Source organism: Macaca thibetana, chromosome 12 (assembly GCF_024542745.1).
Source record: "Macaca thibetana thibetana isolate TM-01 chromosome 12, ASM2454274v1, whole genome shotgun sequence".
In the NCBI taxonomy this organism is placed as follows: Eukaryota; Metazoa; Chordata; class Mammalia; order Primates; family Cercopithecidae; genus Macaca; species Macaca thibetana.
In genome coordinates this window covers 85,415,645-85,440,118 of record NC_065589.1, presented here as the reverse complement: position 1 = coordinate 85,440,118, position 24,474 = coordinate 85,415,645, and the positions used below count along the sequence as shown (strand labels likewise).

The window sequence follows — 24,474 nt, the reverse complement described above, 5'->3', positions numbered from 1 at the left end:
GTTCATTTCAATCTTTTAAGCAGGGGTTGTAGGTTAGCTTTCAATAATGTCACCATCAGTCAGAATTGTTACACTACAAGGGAAAAGCAGCAGCCTACCCAGTTTCTTGGAAGCCATCTGAGACACCATCCATCCTCATCAGTCCATTTTCCCCTCTTGCAGGCATTATATATGTCTTTGAAATTTGTCCCTGACCAGGTCAAGAATAAGCTTCCCAGTTTTTGTTCCTCAGCATCCGACAAAACTGTCTCACATGTAAAGTTATTGGCCAATTAAGAAAAGCAGAGGGAAGCAGACTCCCCCTTCCTCCAATCCCCTCCCTACAGGTGAGTTTTTAGGACTGAGGTCTCACTGCGGATACACCCATTCTCTGATCATGATAGGCAGGGAGGCCTTCTGTTACTTTCAGCTGCTGGTCACTGCCAAACATATGCAACTGGCTTTGGGGGAAAAAAATGCCTAACGCTCTTTCAGATCGGTATTTAAAGAAATCATCCATGCTTGGGTACATTTACTACTTTTTATTTTTTTTAAACGAGAGATCTTAGAATAATCTGAAAAGGAGAGAGTCCAGAATCAGTAATTCCAGATTTAGGTTTAAACATGCAAAAAACACCAGAAAATGTAATATTAATTTTTGATTTATGCCCAAGTCCATTACTACTTTCTCAAACTAAATCCCAATCTCTAGTATTAAAATCTGAATTACTTTCATTTGAAAGGAAAATCTTTGGTTATCTTAAATGTATTTAAGGAATAGCTCCAAAATACCTAACATCTTCAGATAAATTAAAATGTTTTTGGGGATGGGGATTAAGCAGAGAGTTATGTAACCTCTTGAACCTTATAAAGAAATCATATAAGGTTTCAAGAAACTTGCCATAAATCAGAGGTCTTTGTGCCTAGAATGTTGTCAATATTCAAGAAATCAAGGCACAGTGGGCCTCAAAGTGTCAGAGTCAAATAAGGAAAGAGTATTGAATATCAAGTTTTAATTTTAAAGAAAAATCTGTCTGATGCATTGGCTCACACCTGTAATCCCAGCACTTTGGGTGACCGAGGCAGGCAGATCACTTGAGTTCAGGAGTTTGAGATGAGCCTGGACAACATGGTGAAACCCCATCTCTACTAAAAATGCAAAAATTAGCCAGGTGTAGTGGGGCACACCTATAATCCTAGCTACTTGGGAGGCTGAGGTAAGAGAATCACTGGAACCCAGGAGGGAGACGTAGCAGTGAGCCAAGATAGCACCACTGCACTCCAGCCTGGGTAACAGGGTGAGAATCTGGAAAAGAAAAGAGGAGAGGAGAGAGGGGGAGGAGAGGAGAGGAGAGGAGAGGAGAGGGGAGGGAGAGGGGAGGGGAGGGGAAGGGAGGGGAGGGGAGGGGAGGGGAGGGGAGAGGAGAGGATAGGAGAGGAAGGAAGGAAGGAAGGAAGGAAGGAAGGAAGGAAGGAAGGAAGGAAGGAAGGAAGGAAGGAAGGAAGGGAGGGAGGGAAGAAGGAAGGAAAGAAAGAGGGGAGAGAGAGAGAGAAGGAAGGAAGGGAGGGAGGGAGGGAAGAAGGAAGGAAAGAAAGAGGGGAGAGAGAGAGAGAGAAGGGAGGGAGGGAGGGAGGAAGGAAGGAAGGAAGGAAGGAAGGAAGGAAGGAAGGAAGGAAGGAAGGAAGGAAGGAAGGAACATGCCAGTCTTCTAGCCAATAATTTAATTTAATTTAATTTCCGGTTTTTAAAACTTTGCAGTTTGGGAGTTTTCTTACCAGTATTCTTCCCTTGAAAGATGCTACCTAATGTGTACAGTGATGGTGTAAACATTTAGACTTTGTCAGTGGGGGGCCAGGTGATTTTGCCCCAGAAGGAGCAAACTCTCTGGGTTCCATTATGCTTTTCTTTTCTGATGAATACAAAGCTGCTTCACGCTAAATATGGATGCACATAGAGATGTTATCACCCCTCTGTCCCCTACCTCTGTTAATTGTGTCTGCGTGGATTTTCCTGAAAGCCATTGGCAAGGGAGTTCTTCAAAATGTTGGGCTACAATCGTAATGATCCTTCCAAAACAAGAAGAGATGCAGGGGCTTCTGAAGTGGTTCACCTAGGGTTACTCTTGTTCCTATTTCCGTAAACCATGAGCTAGCAGGATTTCTGGATATATATATATAGAATCCCCTACCATTTTATGGAGTTTGTTACTCTGGAAAAATTGTCTTCCCACTAACCCCAACCTCCTGGAAAAAAAAAAAAAAAAAAAAAAAAAAAACTTCAAATGCTTTGTGTTGTGAGAGAGGCTCATTTAGGCTATAATACAGCCTGGTACTTTGAATGCTTTACCTGGGGTTCTGGAGTTCCATTAAAGAGGAAGAGAGTTATTAATATACAACTGTAGCCAGCAAAAGCCAGCACAGGAATGCTGCACTGCTGTCTTTAATCTTCTGTTTCTTTGCTTTAAGAACATATTCTTGATTTAATTTCAGGTATGTTCCCTGTTAGCTTCACACATATCCCAGGGGGTGTCTATAGATTCTGAAAATCCTCATAACCACAAGCAAAAGTGCTCAAAGAACACTACTTTGTATAACCAACATCGTTCCCTCAGAACTCAACACCTTAAATACTACAACCCTAACTCTTTTGTGTCCATAAAACATTACCAAGAAAGCAACAGTGATTGTTAGTAACCATAATAGGGGGAGGTAGGGAGGAGAGAAAGGAAACTGCTTTCTTGCTTCAGAAATAAATTCTGAAGGAAAGTGAACATAAGAATCTGGACACCTAAAGTTATAAAAAGCAACTGAGAAGACTTAATTCTATAGGCCACAATGGTTTTTCTCTACCTCAGGTACTAAAAGGAGTTCCTATACCAGAGCTCACCATGTATCCTTTCAAGATGGAATTCATAGTATTTGGGCCCTTTTGTTAAAAAGTTTTTATTTACTTGTAAATAAAGAGTTTGCTTATGAAAAAATGGACCATGGTAACATACCAGAGCCAGATCCAGAGGCAGTTACATCATAAATCAGATCTTTCAGGGTTTTTCCAGCATTTACCAGATTGCACTCAGAGAGTGGTTCCTCCACATTCGGTCTCTTTTTCTTCCTGTAGGAGCACTGTCGACCCTGGCATGCCCATATTGTCAGCATCGCAGCTATGGACAGGAGGCAAACAGGCACAGTAATAATGATGGCCAGCTCCATGGGTCCAAGTTTTGGGGCATTTGGTGATGCTAAAGTTTAAAGAAGAAAGAACATGACCATAAATCAACCCATTTTAAGTATTTTTGGAATTGGAATTGCAATCACCAAAATTTCACATCCAGAATATGCAGCTACACAGTATGCACTTATGTTCATTGGTAAAGGCTCTCTGTGGTATAAGAAAAGATGGAGAAAAAGAAATGAGATTAGGCTGCAGCTAGGAATGGTTATGGCAGGTGACAATAAGAAATATGATTAGGATACTGGAAACTAGCACATGGGATCTGTTTTACGACCTCTGAAGCATTTCACTCTTTTCTATCTACTATTTTTCCTCCATTATTCAGCAGTACACTTTTTTTTTTTCACTCTATCACCCAGGCTGGAGTGCAGGGGTGCAATCTGGGCTCACTGCAACCTCCACCTCCCAGGTTCAAGCCATTCTCCTGCCTCAGCCTCCTGAGTAGCTGAGACTACAGGCGCCCACCACCACACCCGGCTAATTTTTGTATTTTTATTAGAGACAGAGTTTCACCATATTGGCCAGGCTGGTCTCAAACTCCTGACCTCAGGTGATCCACCCACCTCAGCCTCCCAAAGTGCTGAGATTACAGGCGTGAGCCACCATGCCTGGCCACAGTAGTCCACTTTTAAAGTATGTACATTCATTCTTTCATGCCGAAATAATTATTGGGCTCTTGCAATGTGTTGCTGCTATTCCAGGTGCTGGATATACAATGGTGAGCAAAGAGCCCAAATTCCTGTTCTTGAGTCATATATGTTCTCACTCATCTACTAAACAGATGTTTAACACAAAAGCAAGAAAGAATGGTGCTACAAAAAAAAAAAAAAATGAAGCAGGGAAGAGAGAGGGAATGATAGTGGGATGAAAAGGATTAAGAAAAGGACTGTGAATTTTATTCTAAAAAGTTGTTTCAGGGTTTTGGTAGGTGAGAAGCATGATCTAACTTTTATTCTGAGTGGCCGCTGTGTGAATAGACACTAGAGAAGCAAGAATAAACGTGAATAGGCCAATTAGAAACCTAATGCAAGAAGCCAGTTGGGAGACCGTGGTGTTGGCTGACAACCTTACCTAAAATAGCACTTCATTCCCATTCCCTGTACACTCTCAAGACCCTTGTCCTGCTTGATTTTAAATCCTAGCTCTGATCACCACCTAACACATCACATACTCATTTATTGATTACCCAGTTCCCTCCAGAAGACATAAGCTTTGGGAGAGGAAGAAGTCTGCCTGCTTTGTTCCCAGCCATATGTCCAGTGTTTACAATGATGCCTGACACATAGTAGATGATCAGTAAATAGTTCTTCAATGACAGAATCACTAAAAGTTCTACTAGTGGTATTCCTATAAGAGACAAGACTTTTCATTTTAGAAAAATAAATGTGATCATTGAAACCAAGTAACATAAGGATATAATTAAATTTGTGATTCTAATTTTAAAAACACATGAAGCCAATTTTTTTTTTTGCTTAAACTTCATCTTGCATTTAAGAAATCTTTTTTTAATTTAGAAAAAAAAGTGATACATGAAAAATCTATGATGACAGATAATTTCCTGTGTTTTTCAAAGAAGTTATTTTGACACTTGAAACTGACACATTGTTCATTTCCTTTTCATTGACTAAAGATAGCCTCTGCATCAATCCCATTTCATCCCTTTGTCCTACCACTGTGGTGTTGATTTTTGTTTTTAATAAATCTTACAGCATATTTGATAGACTATGGGAACAGAATTGAAGAGACTTAGGTTCTCAAACATCAAGGAGAAGGAGAGGAATCCAGGTTTTAGAGACAGAGACACCAGCTCCACCTGTGGGCTGCCATCTTCTTGCTGTGAACCTTTGGCAAACTGCCTCCCCAGCTGATTCCTCACAGACCAAAGAATGGGAGACTATGCTTGGAAATCAATAGCCTGACACCAGCACCAGGGCATCTAAACAAATGGCAATGATAATGGGCCTTGATAGTTTCGCCATTCCCCAGATGTCCTCCTTTGCACTGACAATGCTAAAGAGCTTAATATCTTAGATGTTCTTACACTTTACCTACAATGTGTCAAAAAATACATGACTATCACTGAAAACAAATATTATTTAATTCTGAAGGAAAAAGAATCAAATTCCTCACAAATGTGTTCATAGAAATTTCACTATAATGCCAAAGATAGTAGTTTATCTACTATCAGTAAGTAAAATATTTAAAATTGTTAAGTGAACTTCAGAAACGATCATAATCCGTGCTGTTCTACTACTTTGCCTAGTGAATTTTAACTGATTACCAACTTTTCTTCCCTGAGTGTTTCAGAATTCCTCTGAAATCATTAGTAGTTATACAGGTGCATATGAGGAGAAATTGGCCTACAGTGTTCTTAGAATAGGTACTAAAAGAATTCTCTGACTTGACTTTGTTTTAGTAATCATTAGCCACGGTACTTCCAACTTCTGAAGTTTGCTGTTCTAAAATTGTGTATTTCACAATGATCTTTCAAACTGTCTCTATATTTTTATGTCTGCACAAAGGTATTCCAGTTTTTCTAAAAAAGCCACAGAATGCATTTAATCTCCTGCATCTTACATAAACATCTACTTAAACGTGTTTTTAAATACACAATTCCACTATTGAATACAATTACATGACTAAATTTTATTTTGATATGTGTTATTAGGAACCATCAATAAAACATTAGCATTAACAAGCTTATTGATCGTCATCATTTTTGTAAAGCTCTATTAAGCAGAGCTCAGATCATCACTATAGCAACTAATAAAAAAGCAAAAGGTCAGCAACCCTAAAAATAGAATAATCTCCATAAAAGTACACCACTCTAGCAATGGCTATGGCTCTCAGAGATGTTTATTATAGATGAACAATGTTTCTACTTTTGTGAACAAATTTACCAATATGAGTCAATAAAGAAAAAAGATTACTCAGCTAGAAAAAGTCTAGCAACACCACTCTGGAAGAACTCCTTAAACACTGAGGAATTTTAAAAGCAAACATTTGTAAAACTATGCTTTAAACGTAATGCTGATTATAATCACTAGAGGAGATAAATGAAAAAAAAAACTGTAGTCTACATCCAGCGAATCATGGTACAAGAAAACAATCATGCAGCTGAGAATAGGTTTCAATAATAGCTAACTTTAATGAACATATTAATTTTTCTTATATTCTTGATCACAGGAAAACTCTTATTATTTATATGCTTTGCAATTTAGGGGATTTTCTGTGCCAAGTGAGATGCATTCTCCATGGAATTAGCAGCTCCATGGAGGGACATGTTAAATCCCAAAAGTGAGGTGGGAGGAGGGCTGCATTGTTAATTCAAGTCATTTCACTCCTTAGAAAATTAGATTGAAGAGGATGGGGAAAATGAGAAAAAAGCACTAACCCAGAAAGGGTGAGGGCCTAGCTGACAAATATTTCCCCAAAATAAGCCCTACAATATGTTAAACTGAGAAAATGCAAGGGAAGGAAGTATTAACAAGATAGCAGGAAGAGAAGGGGGAAGGGAGAGAAGGAGAGAGGGAAGGAAGGAAAGAGGAAGGAAGGAAGAAAGGAAGGAAAGGGGAAGGAAGGAAGGAGAGAGGGAAGCAAGAAGACAGGGAGGGAAGGAAGAAAAGAAGGACGGAGGGAGGGGAGGAGAGAGGGAGGGAGGGAGGGAAGGAAGGAAGGAAGGAAGGAAGGAAGGAAGGAAGGAAGGAAGGAAGGAAGGAAGGAAGGAAGGAAGGAAGGAGGGAAAGAAGCAAGAAGGCAGGGAGGGAAGGAAGAAAAGAAGGAGGGAGGGAGGGAAGGAGAGAGGGAGGGAGGGAAGGAAGGAAGAAGGAAGGAAGGAAATTTTTAATTTATCTTTGTGACTTTTGCAACTCTCCCTGGAGACTTGCGTGGAACTGGTGGTTGTGAAAGTCACCGCTGGTTGCCACTGTCCAAGTGAAGACTTAGTTTAGATGCAGCAGCTTCTCCCAGAACAGTTTACTATTCCCATTACCTCCTCACTACTTCCTATTTCTTGCTTTAAGGAACGCCTCAAGATGAAAAGAAAAAGATAAGACAATGTAGACATCATCCCCACATTTCCTTCCCTGCTCCTTCTTTATTGAAAGTATGAGAAAATATTGATGTTTATGAGATTTACATGACCTTCAACTTAATTAATTTACATTTCCTTAGCATATGCTATAAGCAGGAGATGGCTATGTGAACCTGAAAAAGTCAATCCCTCAAGATCAATCCTGAGTGGCAAACAGGACCTAAATTTAAAATAGAACCGAGTGGCCATTTGCTGACTAGAGGTTACACACATACTGTGAGTTCCCAGAAAAGCCATACATCTGCTTAACTTTGAAACTTTCATAATTAACTGTTCTTGCCCATGTTACCTGAATCAACCAATAGACTGTGGCCTGCATCAACCAATCAGAACTAAGCAACTTCTAATCTTTCATTTTCATAGGAGGACCTGACTGAAAACCTAAATGGGAACTTTCTCTATAAAAGCCAAACAAACCCTGCCTTTGTTCTCTGGAATGCACCTTCAGTTTATGCTGAGGGCTATTTCTACCCAGTTTGCAAACTGTTTACTAGAATAAAATCTCTTTCCTCTAAATTCCTTCTCAGAACTTTTGCTCACACTTAGAAGTGGAGGTGTGTACTTGATCAATTGCTTCAAATAATCATATGGACTACTGGCATGGAAATCTTCTAGTATAATAGCTACATTTCAAATTACAGACACATTTCCCCACTATATTAAAATGGCAATCAGCTGACTGAAAACCAAAGCATTACAATGGAGTGACATATTAGAAACCCTCTGAGAATAGAGGGAGTGAAGAGCTATGTCCTGCTGGAAAATTGTTTAGAAACAAACAAACAAACAAACCAGAGACCTTCATCCAAATAAAGTCCATTCTTGTAAAACCTTTCAAGGTTAGTGCTTCCATCCCAAAAGTCACTGTCATTTTGCATTAAAACCACTCTCCCTGCCGGGCGCGGTGGCTCAAGCCTGTAATCCCAACACTTTGGGAGGCCGAGACGGGCAGATCACGAGATTGGGAGTTCGAGACCATCCTGGCTAACACGGTGAAACCCCGTCTCTACTAAAAAATACAAAAAACTAGCCAGGCGCGGTGGCGGGCGCCTGTAGTCCCAGCTACTCGGGAGGCTGAGGCAGGAGAATGGCGTGAACCCGGGAGGCGGAGCTTGCAGTGAGCTGAGATCGCGCCACTGCACTCCAGCCTGGGTGACAGAGCGAGACTCCGTCTCAAAAAAAAAAAAAAAAAAAAAAAAACCAAAAAAACAAAAAAAACACTCTCCCTCCTATTATTAATAGTTTTTCCCAAGTAAAAAGATAACATTTTGCAAGGTCCAATTCATGAAGGTATAACTATTAATATCAAGTCTTCAACTGCTTTCTCACTCCCCTTCACCCATAAAAAATAAAGCATTTCCTTCTCCAGCTTGTGACTTCGAAATGTTCTCAGGTAACACACGAACCAAAAGGGAATATTGCTGGAGATGCTTTGTCTCAAAAAAAAAAAAAAAAAAAAAAAGTGTGTGTGTGTATATATATATACACACACATACATTTTAAAAAGTGTATATATATATGTGTATATATATACACACAAACACATACATACATACATGGAGAAAACTTTAAGATTGGGGGAGGAGGCCCAAGACTAAACCAGGAAGTTGAATCCCTGAATAGACCCCTGAATACAAAGCCTACCAACCAAAAAAAAAAAAAAAAAAAAAAAAAAAAAAAAAAAAGCCCAGGACCAGACGTACAGAGAGGAGCTGGTACCATTCCTTCTGAAACTATTCCAAACAATTGAAAAAGAGGGACTCCTCCCTAACTCACTTTATGATGCCAGCGTCATCCTGATACCAAAACCTGGCAGAGATACAACAAAAAAAAGAAAACTTCAGGCCAATATCCCTGATGAACATCAATGCAAAAATCCTCAATAAAATACTGGCTAAGCAAACGGCAGCACATCAAAAAGTTTAACTATTACGATCAAGTCAGCTTCATCCCTGGGATGCAAGGTTAGTTCAACATATGCAAATCAATAAATGTAATCCATCACGTAAACAAAACCAATGACAAAAGCACATGATTATCTCAATAGATGCAGAAAAGGCCTTCTATAAAATCCAACATCCCTTGATGTTAAAAACCCTCAATAAAGTAGGTATACAGGGAAGATATGTTAAAATAATAAGAGCTATTTACGACAACCCCATGGCCAATGTCATACTGAATGGGCAAAGGCTGAAAGTATTCCCTTTGAAAACCAGCACAAAACAAGAATGCTCTCTCTCACCAGTCTTACTGAACATAGTATTGGAAGTTCTGGCCAGGGCAATCACAAGAGAAAGAAATAAAGCTACTCGAATAGGAAGAGAGGAAGTCAAACTGTCTGTCTGCAGATGACATAATTCTATACTTAGAAAACTCCATCATTTCAGCCCAAAAAACTTCTTAAGCTAATAAACAACCTCAGCAAAGTCTCAGGATACAAAATCAATGTGGAAAAATCACAAGCATTCCTACACACCAACAACAGACAAGCAGAGAGCCAAATTAAGAATACACTCCCATTCACAATTGCTACAAAGAGAATAAAATACCTAGGAATACAGCTAACAAGGAATGTGAAGGACCTTGAAGGAGAACTACAAACCACTGCTCAAGTAAATAAGAGAGGACACAAACAAATGTAAAAACATTCCATGCTCATGGATAGGAAGAATCAATATCATGAAAATGGCCATGCTGCCTAAATTAATCTATAGATTCAATGCTATTCCCATCAAACTACCATTGACATTCTTCACAGAATTAGAAAAAAACTACTTTAAATTTCATATGGAACCAAAAAATAGCCTGTATGGCCAAGACAATCCAAAGCAAAAAGAACAAAGCTGGAGGCATCATGCTACCTGACTACAAACCATACTGCAAGGCTACAGTAACCAAAACAGCATGGTACTGGTACCAAAACAGACATATAGACCAATAGAACAGAACAGAGATATCAGAAATAACACTACATATCTATAACCATCTGATCTTTGACAAACCTGACAAAAACAAGCAATGGGGAAAAGAGTCCCTATTTAACAATTGTGCTGGGAGAACTGGCTGGCCACATGCAGAAAACTAAAACTGGACCCCTTCCTTACACATTATACAAAAATTAACTCAAGATGGATTAAAGACTTAAATGTAAAACTGAAAACCATAAAAACCCTAGAGGAAAACCTGGGCTATACCATTCAGGACATAGGCATGGGCAAAGATTTCATGGTGAAAATGCCAACAGTAATTGCAACAAAAGCCAAAATTGACAAATAAGATCTAATTAAACTAAGAGCTTCTGCACAGCAAAAGAAACTACCATCAGAGTGAACAGGCAACCTACAGAATGGGAGGAAATTTTTGCAATCCACCCATTGGACAAAGGTCCAGTATCCGGAATCTACAAGGAACCTAAACAAGTTTACAAGAAAAAACCAAACAATCCCATCAGAAAGCAGGCAAAGGATATGAACAGACACTTCTCAGAAGAAGACCTTCATGCAGGTAATAAGCATATGAAAAAAGGCTCAACATCATTAATCATTAGAGAAATGTAAATCAAAATCACAATGAGATACCATCTCATGCCAGTCAGAATGGTGATTATGAAGTCAAGAAACAACAGATGCTGGCAAGGCTATGGAGAAATAGGAATGCTTTTACACTGTTGGTGGGAATGTAAATTAGTTCAACCACTGTGGAAGACAGTGTGGCAATTCCTCAAGGATCTAGAACCTGGAATACCATTTGACCCAGCAATCCCCTTACTGGGTATATATCCAAAGGAATATAAACCATTCTACTATAAAGACACATGCACACATTATGTTTAATACAGCACTATTTACAATAGCAAAGACATGGCACCAACCCAAATGCCCATCAATGATAGAACAGATAAAGAAAATGTGGTACATATATACCATGGAACACTATGCAGCCATAAGAAGGAATGAGATCATGTCATTTGCAGGGAAATGGATGAAGCTGAAGGCCATCATCCTCAGCAAACTAATACAGGAACAGAAAATCAAACCACATATTCTCACTTATTAAGTGGGAACTGAACAATGAGAACACATGGACACTGGGAGGGGAACACACACACCAGGACCTGTCAGAGGGTGGGGGGTGATGGGAGGGAGAGCATTAGGACAAATAGCCAATGCATGTGGGGCTTAAAACCTAGATAATGGGTTGATAGGTACAGCAAAGCACCATGGCTCACATATACCTATGTAACAAACCTGCCTGTTCTGCACATGTATCCCAGAATTAAAGTAAAATTCTTTTAAAAATAAAAAAAGAGTGGGGGAGGAGGGAAATAAGAAAAAGATTATGAGATATTTCATTCATGATGAATGGAACATTCATAAAAGAATATGTAACTGCACTTTGATAGGCATTTAAAGTAGAATGGGCTAAGAAACTAAGTCACAAACATCAATTTTTTTGTCTACTCCTCTCGTGTAAATCTGTACTTACTGGTTGCAGGCAGATACCCCCTTCACTCTCCCATCCTTGACTTCCTTCCCTTACAATGGTCACTTCTTCACAGTGACCATTGTAAGTTTCATCAAGAATCATCCAATTACAAGTTAATTCGCTTAGATCCCTCCAACATGCTATGCTCCATTTGCCATGCAGCAAATGGCCTCCCTTTTGCAAACAGCAAACATGATTATGTCAGAGGGGTTATTTGGGATCAATATGAACCTTACATACTGAATAAGGGCAGAAGATTTTCTAATCCAGAGATCAAATCAAGGCATGACAGAGGCAGAAATAACATGATAATTATTTCTCCCTTTTAACTGAATCAAAAGAACTATTGATGGGCCATTCCATTGTTTGGTGCTCAGTCTATAAATGGCTATTTGCATAAACTATCTTCTTCTGGCTAGGTTTCATAATAGAGTGCCACACATAAAAATATTTCCTGTATGTGTTCTCCTTGTGCTGCTGGTTTTCTGGGAGTAGATGACAAACATCAAGAGGCTGCAAATCTTCTTTCATCCATTAGCACTGGAATTTAAGAAGAATAATATTTTTATGCTTTAAAGAAACAATCTTGGATTAAATAATATAATCGTTGTCATAAAAAGTATGAAGAACTTTCACTCAAGCGGAGGTAAGCTTAATAAAATGTAAACAGAATATAAATAGGTTCCATAATCAGTGTTCTTAATTTCAGGACACATACCTAGCAGAAATGATAGTCTCTTAATCTTTGTTATCAAAACACATATTCTCAAATAATGCATGTCTGTAAAGAACTTAGATAGTAATTATTCAAGAAATGTTTTAGGGTTCCTTTTTTCTTAAATCAACCCTTTACATAAAAAAAAATTAAAGTCTTTGGAGCAGCATCCATATCTCAATCTCTCTGTTTCCCCAGCACATAATACAGAGTGTTATTCACAGAAGACACTTAAAATATTGATGACGGAAAGTTATACTTCTCTGTCCTAAAGTCTACGCTAGCATAACTTCTCCCACAGCTAATATATTCACACAAAGCAGCTTGTTCACTTCGAAAAAACTGATGTGAGATAATTACATTTTGGCCTAGCTCACATATAGCTTACATATAGCTCAATGTCCTATACGTAATAATCACCTCAAAAATATTTGAGTAAAAAACATCACACACCGGGGCCTATCATGGGGAGGGGGGAGGGGGGAGGGATTGCATTGGGAGTTATACCTGATGTAAATGACGAGTTGATGGGTGCTGACGAGTTGATGGGTGCAGCACACCAACATGGCACAAGTATACATATGTAACAAACCTGCACGTTATGCACATGTACCCTAGAACTTAAAGTATAATAATAATAATAATAATAATAAAGTAATGGTATTTAAATAACTGAGAGAGTAAAGCCTTATATAATGTAAAATCCTCAATTTAGAATTAGCTATAAACTTTGCTTTCAATTTCCTATTACATCTCTATGAACAAAATTTCATAATGTAAATCAGTGTACTTGTTTCTGGAGACAAGAAATGCCTCCTATATTAAACTTTAAAACACAAGTCTGACTTTTAGATGCTTATATTTCAGAGCACTTTCCAAACAATAAAAATCATAGCACCTTTCATTTTAGGGGGGAAAAAAGCCAGAGTCCCCAGAGAGTGAGCTATAAATGGATTTGCTCGTGTGATGGCAGAACAATTCCACAATGGGTCCCGTGAGTATTTCTCAGCATGCACATGTCACCTTTGCCTGACTAGAGCAATGAATTTATGTATCAAATAGAAAACCAGAAGAAAGTTAAGAAACAACGAGTCTTCTAAGAGGAATGAAAATAACAAGACTTTTAAACTCCCAAAAGAATAACACTCACTTTCTGAGTCTGCAATTCTTATAATTACAGCTTGCTTTAAAATTATTAGTTTTTTATAAATTTGATTTTAATGTTTTGGCAGCTTATCTTCTTTCAAATGCAAACTTTGGTTTGGTTTAAAAAGTCTAATTTAGACATGTGCCTAATCAATATGTATTATATACCTACCACAATTGATATAAATTATCAATTTTCCTTTTCCTCTTTATGCAATTGAGAACAGAACAGGAAGGCAGAAATTGTACTGAAGTTAATAAAGCACCCACATTTTAACGTTTTGTCATATTTTCTTTATTAAAGTAATTATTTGAATTAGTGAAAAATATAATGGCATTATTAAAGTAGTATATTGAAATCTGGAGGGAAAAATCAGAAATTATTACAACACTTACCCTTTTAAGCACTGTATGTTTTGGTAGCAAAATGGGAACAAAGATAACTGGAATTTGAAGGGGTTTTTTTGTTGAATAGTCTATTTCCATATGAAGGGCTGTAATTAGTGCAAGCATGAACTAAGTAGCAATTCTTATCAAAATTAACCCTAAAAAGTGCCAGCTTCTCTAGCCCAGTCTTCCTGATCTTATTCTGGATGAATTTTCACAGACAATTTTAAGGTGCTCTTGGTGCTATTTGACATCATCATGATTTCTCTGAGCATGTCTCTGCTATTACCCAGAGTCTACAGAAATCAGTTCTGTCACAAACCAAAATACAACCCAGCCATAGAGGAACCAAGCAACAAAATGGGATTCCTTCACATAGGAAAAAAATACTTGTCTAATATTAAGGAAGTAACATACAAAATTGTATTAAACAGAACAACTCAACTATGCTAAAATATAACTAAACTATTGATAGTGGGAACTCTAGGCCAGTGGATATAAGCACAATACATCATGAATGAATGAATGAAATAAGAAAAGCCCATGCCCCACACAGAAGAGTCAGTCACTATTCAGCTTCGGCCAACTGATAGCATGAGACTTCAAGGATGTCGTATCTTCTGAATTTTCAAGACCAGCCAGGAATCTGGATTTTTATATTAAAACTTTATCTTCATCCATTCTGCAAAATAGCATACACTGGGTAACTTATAAAGAACAGAAATTTATTTATCATAGTTCTGGAGGCGGGAAGTCTGAGATCAACATGCCAGCAAGTTCCATGTTTGGTGAAGGGCTGCTTTCTGGTTCATAGATGGCACCTTCTCCCTGTGTCCTCTTATGGTGGAGGGAGCAAAGGAGCTCCCTTGGACCCATTTTATGAGGGTGCTAGTCTCATTCATGAGAGCTCCACCCTCCTGACCTAATCAAGTCAAAAGACTGCTACTTTCTAGTACTATCACCTTAGAGGTTAGAATTTCAACATACGAACTTACGGGGAACATATTCAGACCATAGCAGACTCTTAATGTTTAACATTATAAACAAATTCAATGTTCTTTCCCAGAAACTGTGTAGATCAAATAAAACCTGTCTACGAGCCTATCTCATAGACAGGTTTTATTTGATCTACAAACAAAAATTCTACCTTCTATGGGCAGGTAGGCTTGCTTTACTGCCTCTCTGGATGACTTGCTTTGCTGCTTTTATGTTAGTTAGAATTGAATTTAACTACAAATAACAGAGGAAACCAAATACATCAATTGTTTTTCTCCCTCATGGGAAAGAGATCTGAAGATGGGTAGTCCAATAGTAGCAGGATGGTTTTATAAAGTTTTCAGTCAGGCCCCTGTCAGTTCCCTTGTTGTGGTCCTACAGTGAAACCATCATCCTCATGATCCAAGGCAGCTGCTATAACTGCCATAACTCCAACCTTTGCATCCAGGCAGCATGATGATGGTGGTATACTCATATGCCAATTCTGTTTTGTTTTTTTTTATTTAATTTTTTAAGAGACAGGGTCTTGCTCTATCACCCACTCTAGAGTGTATTGGTGCAATCATAGCTCACTGCAGCCTTGGTCTTCTGGGCTTGAAGGATCCTCCTGCCTCAGCCTCCCAAGTAGCTGGGACTACAGGTGTGTACCACCATACCCAGCTAGTTCTTTTTTTTTTTTTTTTTTTTTTTTTTTAAGGAGTTTTGCCCTTGTCACCTAGGCTGGATAGCTGTGGTGTGATCTCGCCTTACTGCAACCTCCGCCTTCCGGGTTCAAGCGATTCTCCTGTCTCAGCCTCCTTAGTGAGTAGCTGGGATTATAGGCATGTGCCACCATGCCCAGCGAATTTTTGTATTTTTAGTAGAGACAGGGTTTCACTGTGTTGGCCAGGCTGGTCTCAAACTCCTGACCTCAGGTGATCCACCCACCTTGACCTCCCAAAATGCTGGGATTACAGGCTTGAGCCACTGCACCCAGCCTAATTTCCTTTATTTTTTGTAGAGATGCAATTTCACCATCTGGCCAAGGCTGGTCTTGAACTCCTAGGCTAAACAGATCCTCCTGCCTGGGCTTCCCAAAGTGCTAGGATTACAGGTGTGAAACATTATGCCTGGCCACCAGTGCTGTTTTAATGAGTCTTCTCCAAAGTCCTCCCAAACACTGCCATTTATCTAATTAGCCAGAGCTTAGTTACATTACCACATTTAGCTGCAAGAGTAGCTGAAAATATTATCTGTTAGGGAGACAGCCACATAACCAGCTAAAAAGTCTAAGTTCTCCTGTGAAATGGGTATGGAAGAAAACCAGATGTCTTGGATACACTTATTTATAGTCATATTAACTTTTGACTCATTAGGCTTTTTTATTAGAAAAAGAATATATGTGCAACAAAACAAGCCAGACACTATACAAATTGACAAGGGAAGAGTTAAAGAACATCCTTTGTCTGTCAGCTGTCTCCAATACCTACTCTGGATATTAACAGAATGTGTAACCTTCCATAGATTTACCTATACTCACACATTACTTTGAAACTTGATGTTTTATTCTTCTTTTGTTGTGAAATATAATGAATATACAGAAAATTATGTACAATATATAGGTAGAATATAACAAATAATTATAAATGTCCATGTAAATCCCCTCTCTGCTCAACACTGGCACCCCCATTCTGAGAAACTCCCACATGATTACAACCTTATCCCTTCCCCCAGGACAACCATTATGTTGGCTTGAGGAATAATCATTTCCCTTTTTTTTTTTTTTTTTTTTTTTTTTTTTGAGACGGAGTCTCACTCTGTGGCCAGGTTGGAGTGCAATGGCTCAATCTTGGCTCACTGCAACCTCCACCTCCCGGGTTCAAGCAATTCTCCTGCCTCAGCCTCCTAAGTAGCTGGGAATACAGGCATGCACCACCATGCCCTGCTAATTTTTGTATTTTTAGTAGAGACGGGATTTCACCATGTTGGCCAGTCTGGTCTCCGTCTTTTGACCTTGGATTCCACCCGCCTCAGCCTCCCAAAGTGCTGGGATTACAGGCATGAGCCACCATGCCCGGCCTGGAATAATCATTTCTTTGCCTTAAAAAAATAGGTCTATCATTGTGCTTGATCATTTTCTTGTTAACTCGGGTAAACTTGAACTATGGCTCCCAGAGTCTCATTTCCTATATGGTTCCAGGTCAAAGTTAGGATGCTTGCATACACGTTCATGAATGAGAATGGCTTGTACTTTTCCTTTTCTATACTTCGTTTGGTTTTGATATCAAATTTATGCATAAAATGAGATTCCTCCTTGTCTTTGCTTTGGAAGAGTTTGTGTAAGAATTACCTGTTCCTTGAAGTTTAGCACAACTTTCTGGTAGAGCCTTCTGGGCTTTGAAATTTTCTTAATGAAAATACATATATTACTGCCCATTTTATAAATGCTTCAAGTTCTTTAACGTCACAGGACTGTTCAGGTTCAGTAAATTATAATTTTTGAAAAAGTAGGTTGTTCATAAATCATATTGTTTCAACTCTGTATATTCTCCTAATTTAAAAAAAATCTACTGTAATATCAATTACCAAGACAGTGGTTATGTTGAAATCTCCCTCTGAGATTGTGGACTTTTCTATTTATCCTTATAGATCTGTAAATATTTTCTTTATTTTTGAGACTTCATTCTTAAGTACATAGAAATTTAGCTTTCTTTAAAAATCCCTGGTAAACTGAAACTTCAGCTGTGAAAAAGTGACATTTTTAAACTCTAGTAATTTTTTTGCATTACATTCTGTTTTGTCTTCTATTAATTTAAGTAAACTAACACTTTTGTTTGTTTAATATATGTACAGTATATATTTACCATCACAATAATTTCAACATTTCTGTAAACTTTCATTTTAGATACGTATTTTAAACATTTAATTGAATTTGTTTTCCACACTTTGATAATCATTGTTTTTTAACTGGAATGCTGAGTCTATTTACATTAAACTATTTACATTTAATTATTACTGACATATTTGGGTGCTCTCTCTTTGTCACATCTTCTGTGTGCTTCCTTTTCTCTTTTCTTGACTTCTTTTGGTTTTTCTGTCAGTTTGTTTTGTTTTGTTTTTGTTTTTGTTTTGGAGACAGGGTCTCATGCTCCTGCCCAGGCTGCAGTGCAGCGGCACCCAGGTTGGAGTGCAATGGTGGGAGCATGGGCTTACTGCATCCTTGACCTCCGGGCTCAAGCAAGCTTCCTGCCTCAGCTTCTCAAGTAGCTGGGACCGCAGGCACACGCCACCACGCCTGACTACTTTTTTAAAAAATTTTTGTAGAAACAGGGTCTTGCCATGTTGCCCAGGCTGATCTCAAACTCTTGAGCTCAAGCAATACTCCCACCTCGACCTCTCAAAGCATTGGAATTACAGGCGTGAGCCACCGTGCCCAGACCTCTTGACATTTTTTGGATTGTTTTTATTATTCCATTTTTCCCTACCAAAGATTAGAAAGAATATACTCACGTTCTATTCTTTTAAAAGTAACATAGAAATGACAACAGGCACATTTTAAAGCATTAATGCTTAAAAATATCTTTTACCCTTCTCCTAGACGAATAAGGTCTTTAGAACATTTTAACTCCATTGGCCCCTCTCCTGACACATCCAGTATGCCACTATTACACTGAATGGTTTATATTAATATTTTTAAAGCCCTATCTGATTATTGCTGTTATTGTCAATAATATTCTTGAGAATTAGTCACATATTCTCACTTTCTTTGCTTTTCGTTCCTCCTTGCGTGTCAGAACTTTGGTGTTACTTTCTTTCTGCCTGAAGTACATCCTTCAGAATTTCCTTTATCAAGGTGCCACTAATAGCAAACTCACTCTATTTCTGTTACTTTACAAGGGCCTCTTCCTTACCCTCCTTCTTTAAAGATATTTTTGCTGGACATAGAATTCTGTTACTAGCTATTTTCTTTCAAAACATTGCATATATAATTGCACTGTTTCTCTTTTCACTTCTTGCTATTGAGAAGACAATGTTAATTCTACCTGGGTTAACATGTAATAAATGTTCATTGATTAACATTTAATTCAAATTAATTGAATTTAATTAAGACAATTCAAAGGAGCTGAATTTAATGTTAATCTATTTACTCGAATTTAATGTTAAATTGAGTTTGAATTTAATGTTAAATTCAATGTTAAATTGAACTTAATATTATATTCAATTAAACTGATGAACATTAAATTAAATTCTGCTCTAATTAACTTTTTTTCTCTGTCAACTTTTAGGACTTCCCTTTGTCTTTGGCGTTCTGTAGTTTTACTATAATGTGTTAAGCTTTGGAAGTCTTTTTATTTGTCCTATTGATATTCATTGACTTTCTTGGGGTTGGGGACCAGTGTTCTCCATGCTGGAAATGTGTGAGCTGTTATCTTTGCAGGTACCGCTTTTGCCCCATTTTCTCTCCCCTCTCTTTTGGACTCCTATGTGAAAGCATGTGTTAGCTCTTCTTTCACTTTCCTTTGTTTGTCATCCCCTCTTCCATACATCCCATTTCTATTCTCCGTGTACTGCATACAAAATTATTTCTTCTGACCTGTATTTAAGACCCCTATTTCTCTCCTCAATCATTCTTATGCTAACTGTTCTTAAACCCATCCCTAAGTTTGGTAAATGAGTTATTGTATTTTTCATTTTTAAGAGTTTTCTTCTGTGCTTCTTTAAATCTGCCAGTTCACTTTTTAATGGCTTCCTATTCTCTAAAAATATTTTCAAGTTTGCCTTTTGTTTCTTTACATTTGGAAAACAGACATAATTTTTGTCTGTTAATTCCAATATATGACGCCATCGTCGGTTTCTGGTATACGCTCTTTTCTGCTGTCCTTATTCATACTGCCTTGCATCCTTGTATGCTTGGTTGTCAGAAGTACTGAAATATGGAAGTAGGCTGGTGACATTGTCAAGCCTCTTTATTAACAAACAATAGACCCTGACTATTTCCAGATTTCTTGCCATGTGAGCCACTGAATTTCCTTATTAAGATATTATTATCTAAGTTTTGGATACTTTTATTTAAAAATGTTCTGGCTGATACAACATTTTTTTAACTTTTGCCCATCTAATAGGTGGGAAAAATGGAATCCCAGCTAATAGTGAGATTAAACATCTTTTCGGTATTTGACCATTTAGATTTTCTCCTCTGTAAAATTTGTTTATGCCCTCTCATTTTTTGTTCATTTAGCATTTTCCCTTCCTCAGTCTCTCTCATGTACCCTCTCTCTTTCCCCAACCCATCTTGCAATTAACACATACACAGACACACACACACACATACACACACACGCCCTCTTTATCTTTTAAATAGTTATCTTTTTCCAGTCATATATACTACAAATATTTCTACATTTCCACCCAATATTTAAATTGTTTTCTGGTTTTATTTATGTTATCTTTTGTCATTCATTTTTATTTTAGTTTTCATCAAGTCAATTATATCTTTCTTCTCCTTTTATAGCAGCTGGGTTTCCTGTCTTATTTAAGAACAGCTTCCATACTATAAAGTCATAAAAAATCTTTTTTTCTAAATTTTTCTCTGACATTTAAATTGTTTTATATTTCACAATTAGATATTTAATCAAGCTGTAATTTATTTTTGTATATGGTATGACACTGTGGTACAGTCTTGTTTTCTTCCAGATGGATAGATAATTATGCCAGCATCATTTCAAAAATAAACTATCTTAGAATTTCCATTTTTGCCAAGTTACACTTTAGATGTCCACAGAAACCCTTCTTGCTACAGTACACATAAAAATGCTGAATAAAATATCAATAATTTTTTTCTATTTTATGATAAAGCTGGTGCAAAAATAAATGAATTGCTCGACAGCCAAGAATAAAGTACAAATCCAGAAAGGGGATTGAGCACTGTGGCTGCCTTGACCCTGGAGGCATCTGCCAGCTCTTGGTGGTGAAGTGCTTAGTTTACCACACTGTATCATGAGGCTGGGAAATAAAGCATGGTTCCTGAAACAGTAAAAGGTCAGATCAGCGATTCTTGCATAAATCAGACAACTAAGAATGGCACTGCCATGAAAACAAAACAAAACAACAAAACAAAAAGTTCTACAGAGAGAGATAGGGTATATGCTTGTGTGTCTCAAGTCTGACTTTGGGTAAAGCAGAAAAAAGACAAAAGAAAAAAAATCTGAGATTTCCTCACTACCAGTGCGTATCCCTTACAGGGAGGCTTAGAGTCAGAATTCACTCCATTACATTGCCCCAAAAAACCTAATCAAAACACTGAATGGTTTTGGGTTGGTAACACCCCCCGAAGCAGCTGGTAGAAGCTAATATAAATCTTCTTTGGAGGAACAAATTTTAAATACAGGCTTCAAAACTTTCCTCCAGATAAGGTTTCCCAAGACCATGAGCTCACAATAAAATAAATCATTAAAAAACACAAGGAAAGAAGTCACCAAAACAGCAGAACCAAAAACAGCAGAACCAAAAACAGCAGAACCAAACCCACAGAGACTATAGATACTGAAATCATCAAAGATTCAAAAATTAGAAAATATGAAAAAACGGTTTAAGAGACATGTTGAATAGAGACAGGAGGCCGAAATTACACGAAATCAGGAAGGAATTGTGAGAACTGAGGGGGATGGATTAGGGGCCTCACAGACAGAAACCACTGTAAGGATACACACCTACTAGGGGAAGAGGGGAGGGGAGTCATGAGCTCTAGTCAGGAGAAAAATTTTGTCACACACACAAAAAAATAAAGCAAAGTCCCCACCATAACAAATAGGATCTAAGTACAGAAGAGAGGACCAGCTGAAGCATGAGACTGAGTTACTGCACTTACATCAAGTCAGCTACCCTTAGAAATGACCCCACCATCTGGGGTGACTGATGAAAGAGTCAGAGAGGCAAGAATCCACTTGGCTTTCAGGTGAAACTGTAAAGGGAAGTCCGAGATTTTGTCCAACCTCTTCTGGTCACCTCCTGACCTTTCTTCTACTGCACATGGACATGATGCAGACTATCAAGTACTGTAGAAATATCACACTGTCTACTTTTCAGAGTACATTTCTGTATTTCCTGTTTTGTGATCACTTCGAAATTGACAAATCCCTACAGGCAGAGGGGGAGATGTCAGTCACACTCACTGATGACACAGAAATGGTGGAGTTGTTGGCACTAGCTTCATCATCCAGTACTCAGCCTGAAAGTCCCCAACTTTTTCAAATAAAAAGGTTTGCATCTGGCCAGGTACAGTGGCTCATACCTCTAATCCCAGCACTTCGGGAAGCTGAAGCAGCAGATTGCTTAAGGCCATGAGTTTAAGATAAGCCTGGGCAACACTGTAGGACCACATCTCAAAAAAATTTTTTGTTTTGAAATGAGCCAGGTGTGGTGGCATGTACCTGTAGTCCCACCTACTCAAGAGGCTAAGGTAGAAAGATCACTTGAGCCCAGGAGTTCAAGGCTGCAGTGAGTCATGGAGCAAGACACTGTCTTAAAAAATTTTTTAATTAAAAAGAAGCTTAAATTCAATTAAATGTTACATAGCATTTCTTGTAGACATTAATTAGTGGCCAGACAACACATATCTTCCCTATTATAGATAACATTTGAAAACCAATTAATGCAATCCATCATACGAACAGACTAAAGAAGAAAAATCACATGATAATCTCAATAAACTCATGAAGCTACTTTTTAAAAATGTAATATCCATTCATGATTTTAAAGAGAAACTTTCACCAAACTAGGAATACAAGTAAATTCCCTCAATTGATAATAGGAATCTACAAAAAGCCCACAGTTAACAACATACTTAAGGGTAAAAGAATGAATGCTCTCCTCCTAGAATCAGGAGAAAGGCAAGGATCTTCACTCTCACCACTCCTATTCATCAGTATATTGGCAGTCCCATTCAGTTCAAAAACTCAAGGAAAACAAATAAAATTCTGTATCTTCTATATATCAGAACAGAAGACATAAAATGGTCTATATTCATTGATAAGATGATTATGTATGCAGAAAATGCCAAAGAATCTAGAAAAAAAAAAAAGCTACTAGAACTAATATAAGTTCTTTTCCTTCCTTTCTTTTTCTTTCTTTCTTTCTTTCTTTTCTTTCTTTCCTTCTCTCTCTCTCTCTCTCTCTCTCTTTCTTTCCTTCCTTATTTTTTTTTTTACCAGTGTCTCACTCTGTCACCCAGACTGGAGTGCAGTGTGGCACGACCTCGGCTCACTGCAACCTCTGCCTCCTGGGTTCCGGCGATTCTCCCGCCTCAGCCTCCCGAGTAGCTGGGACTACAGGCATGTGCCACCACGCCTGGCTAATTTTTAATAGAGATAGAGTTTCGCCATGTTGGCCAGGCGAAACTCTTCCAGGTCTCACACTTCCAATCTCAAGTGATCTGCCCGCCTCAGCCTCCCAAAGTGCTGGGACTACAGGTGTGAGCCACCGCACCAAGTCTATAAGTTATTTTCACAAGCTTTCAGGAAATCATAAATAAGATAAAAGGAAAATTAATTTTATTATCATATACTAGCAGTTAACATTTAGAAATTGAGATATTTAAAATACCATTCACAATAGCATCAAAAACATGCACTAGAGATAAAGTCAACAAAATATTTATAAGACTTGTTCTCTGATAACTACAAAGCACTGCTAAGAGTAACCAGAGAACTAAATAGGTGAAGAAAAAAAAATTCTAGGTTCATGGATTAAAAGTTCAATATTGTGAACATGATTATTTTCTGCAAATTAATCTATATATTCAACTCAGTTTAATCAAAATCTCAGCAGGTATTCTTGTAGAAATTGTCAAGTAGATTCTAAAATTTAGATAAAAATGCAAAGGATAATAGGCAAATTAATCTGGAAAAACAAAGTTGGAGAATTCACAAAACCTGATTTCAATACTTACTATAAAACTACAATAATCAAAACAGTTTGGTGATAGTATAAGGCATATAGAACAATTGAACAGAAGAAAGAGGCCAGAAATATACCCACATATATAAAGTAACTTTATTTTCAACCAAAGTGCAACCATCACTCAATGAGTAAAGCATAGACTTTCAATAAATGATGCTAGAACAACTTCAAATCCATATGGAAAAAATAAAATTCCACCTTAACCTCACATAATAACACAAATTAAGTTGAAACTGAATGTAAAAATTGAAACTAATTGTAAAAACTGAAATATTAAAACTTCTGGAAGAAAACATAAAAATATATATGAATTTTGGGTAGACAAAAACTCAGGACATGAAACTAGTAAACTATCATAATTATTTTAAAAAAATAAATCAGACTTCATCAAAATTTCAGCCTTGTGCTCTGTAAAAAATAGCTTCAAGAAAACAAAATGGCAAACCACAGAATGGAAGAAAATAGTCACAATTTATCTATGTGATAAAGGACTTGTATTCAGAA

At 37.7% G+C, this 24,474-nt stretch overlaps 1 protein-coding gene across 5 annotated transcripts in view; it reads right to left on the bottom strand.

The window, feature by feature from the left end:
- ACVR1C (activin A receptor type 1C) overlaps positions 1–24,474 on the bottom strand; it is a 93,722-nt gene that overhangs the window by 17,821 nt on the left and 51,427 nt on the right. For 4 of the 5 annotated variants that reach the window (XM_050751752.1, XM_050751757.1, XM_050751756.1 and 1 more), the window contains exon 3: positions 2,979–3,218. In XM_050751752.1, coding sequence (XP_050607709.1) covers positions 2,979–3,218 — 240 coding nt within the window. The remainder of the gene's footprint in view (positions 1–2,978; positions 3,219–24,474) is intronic. The other variant, XM_050751754.1, reaches the window with a different exon arrangement.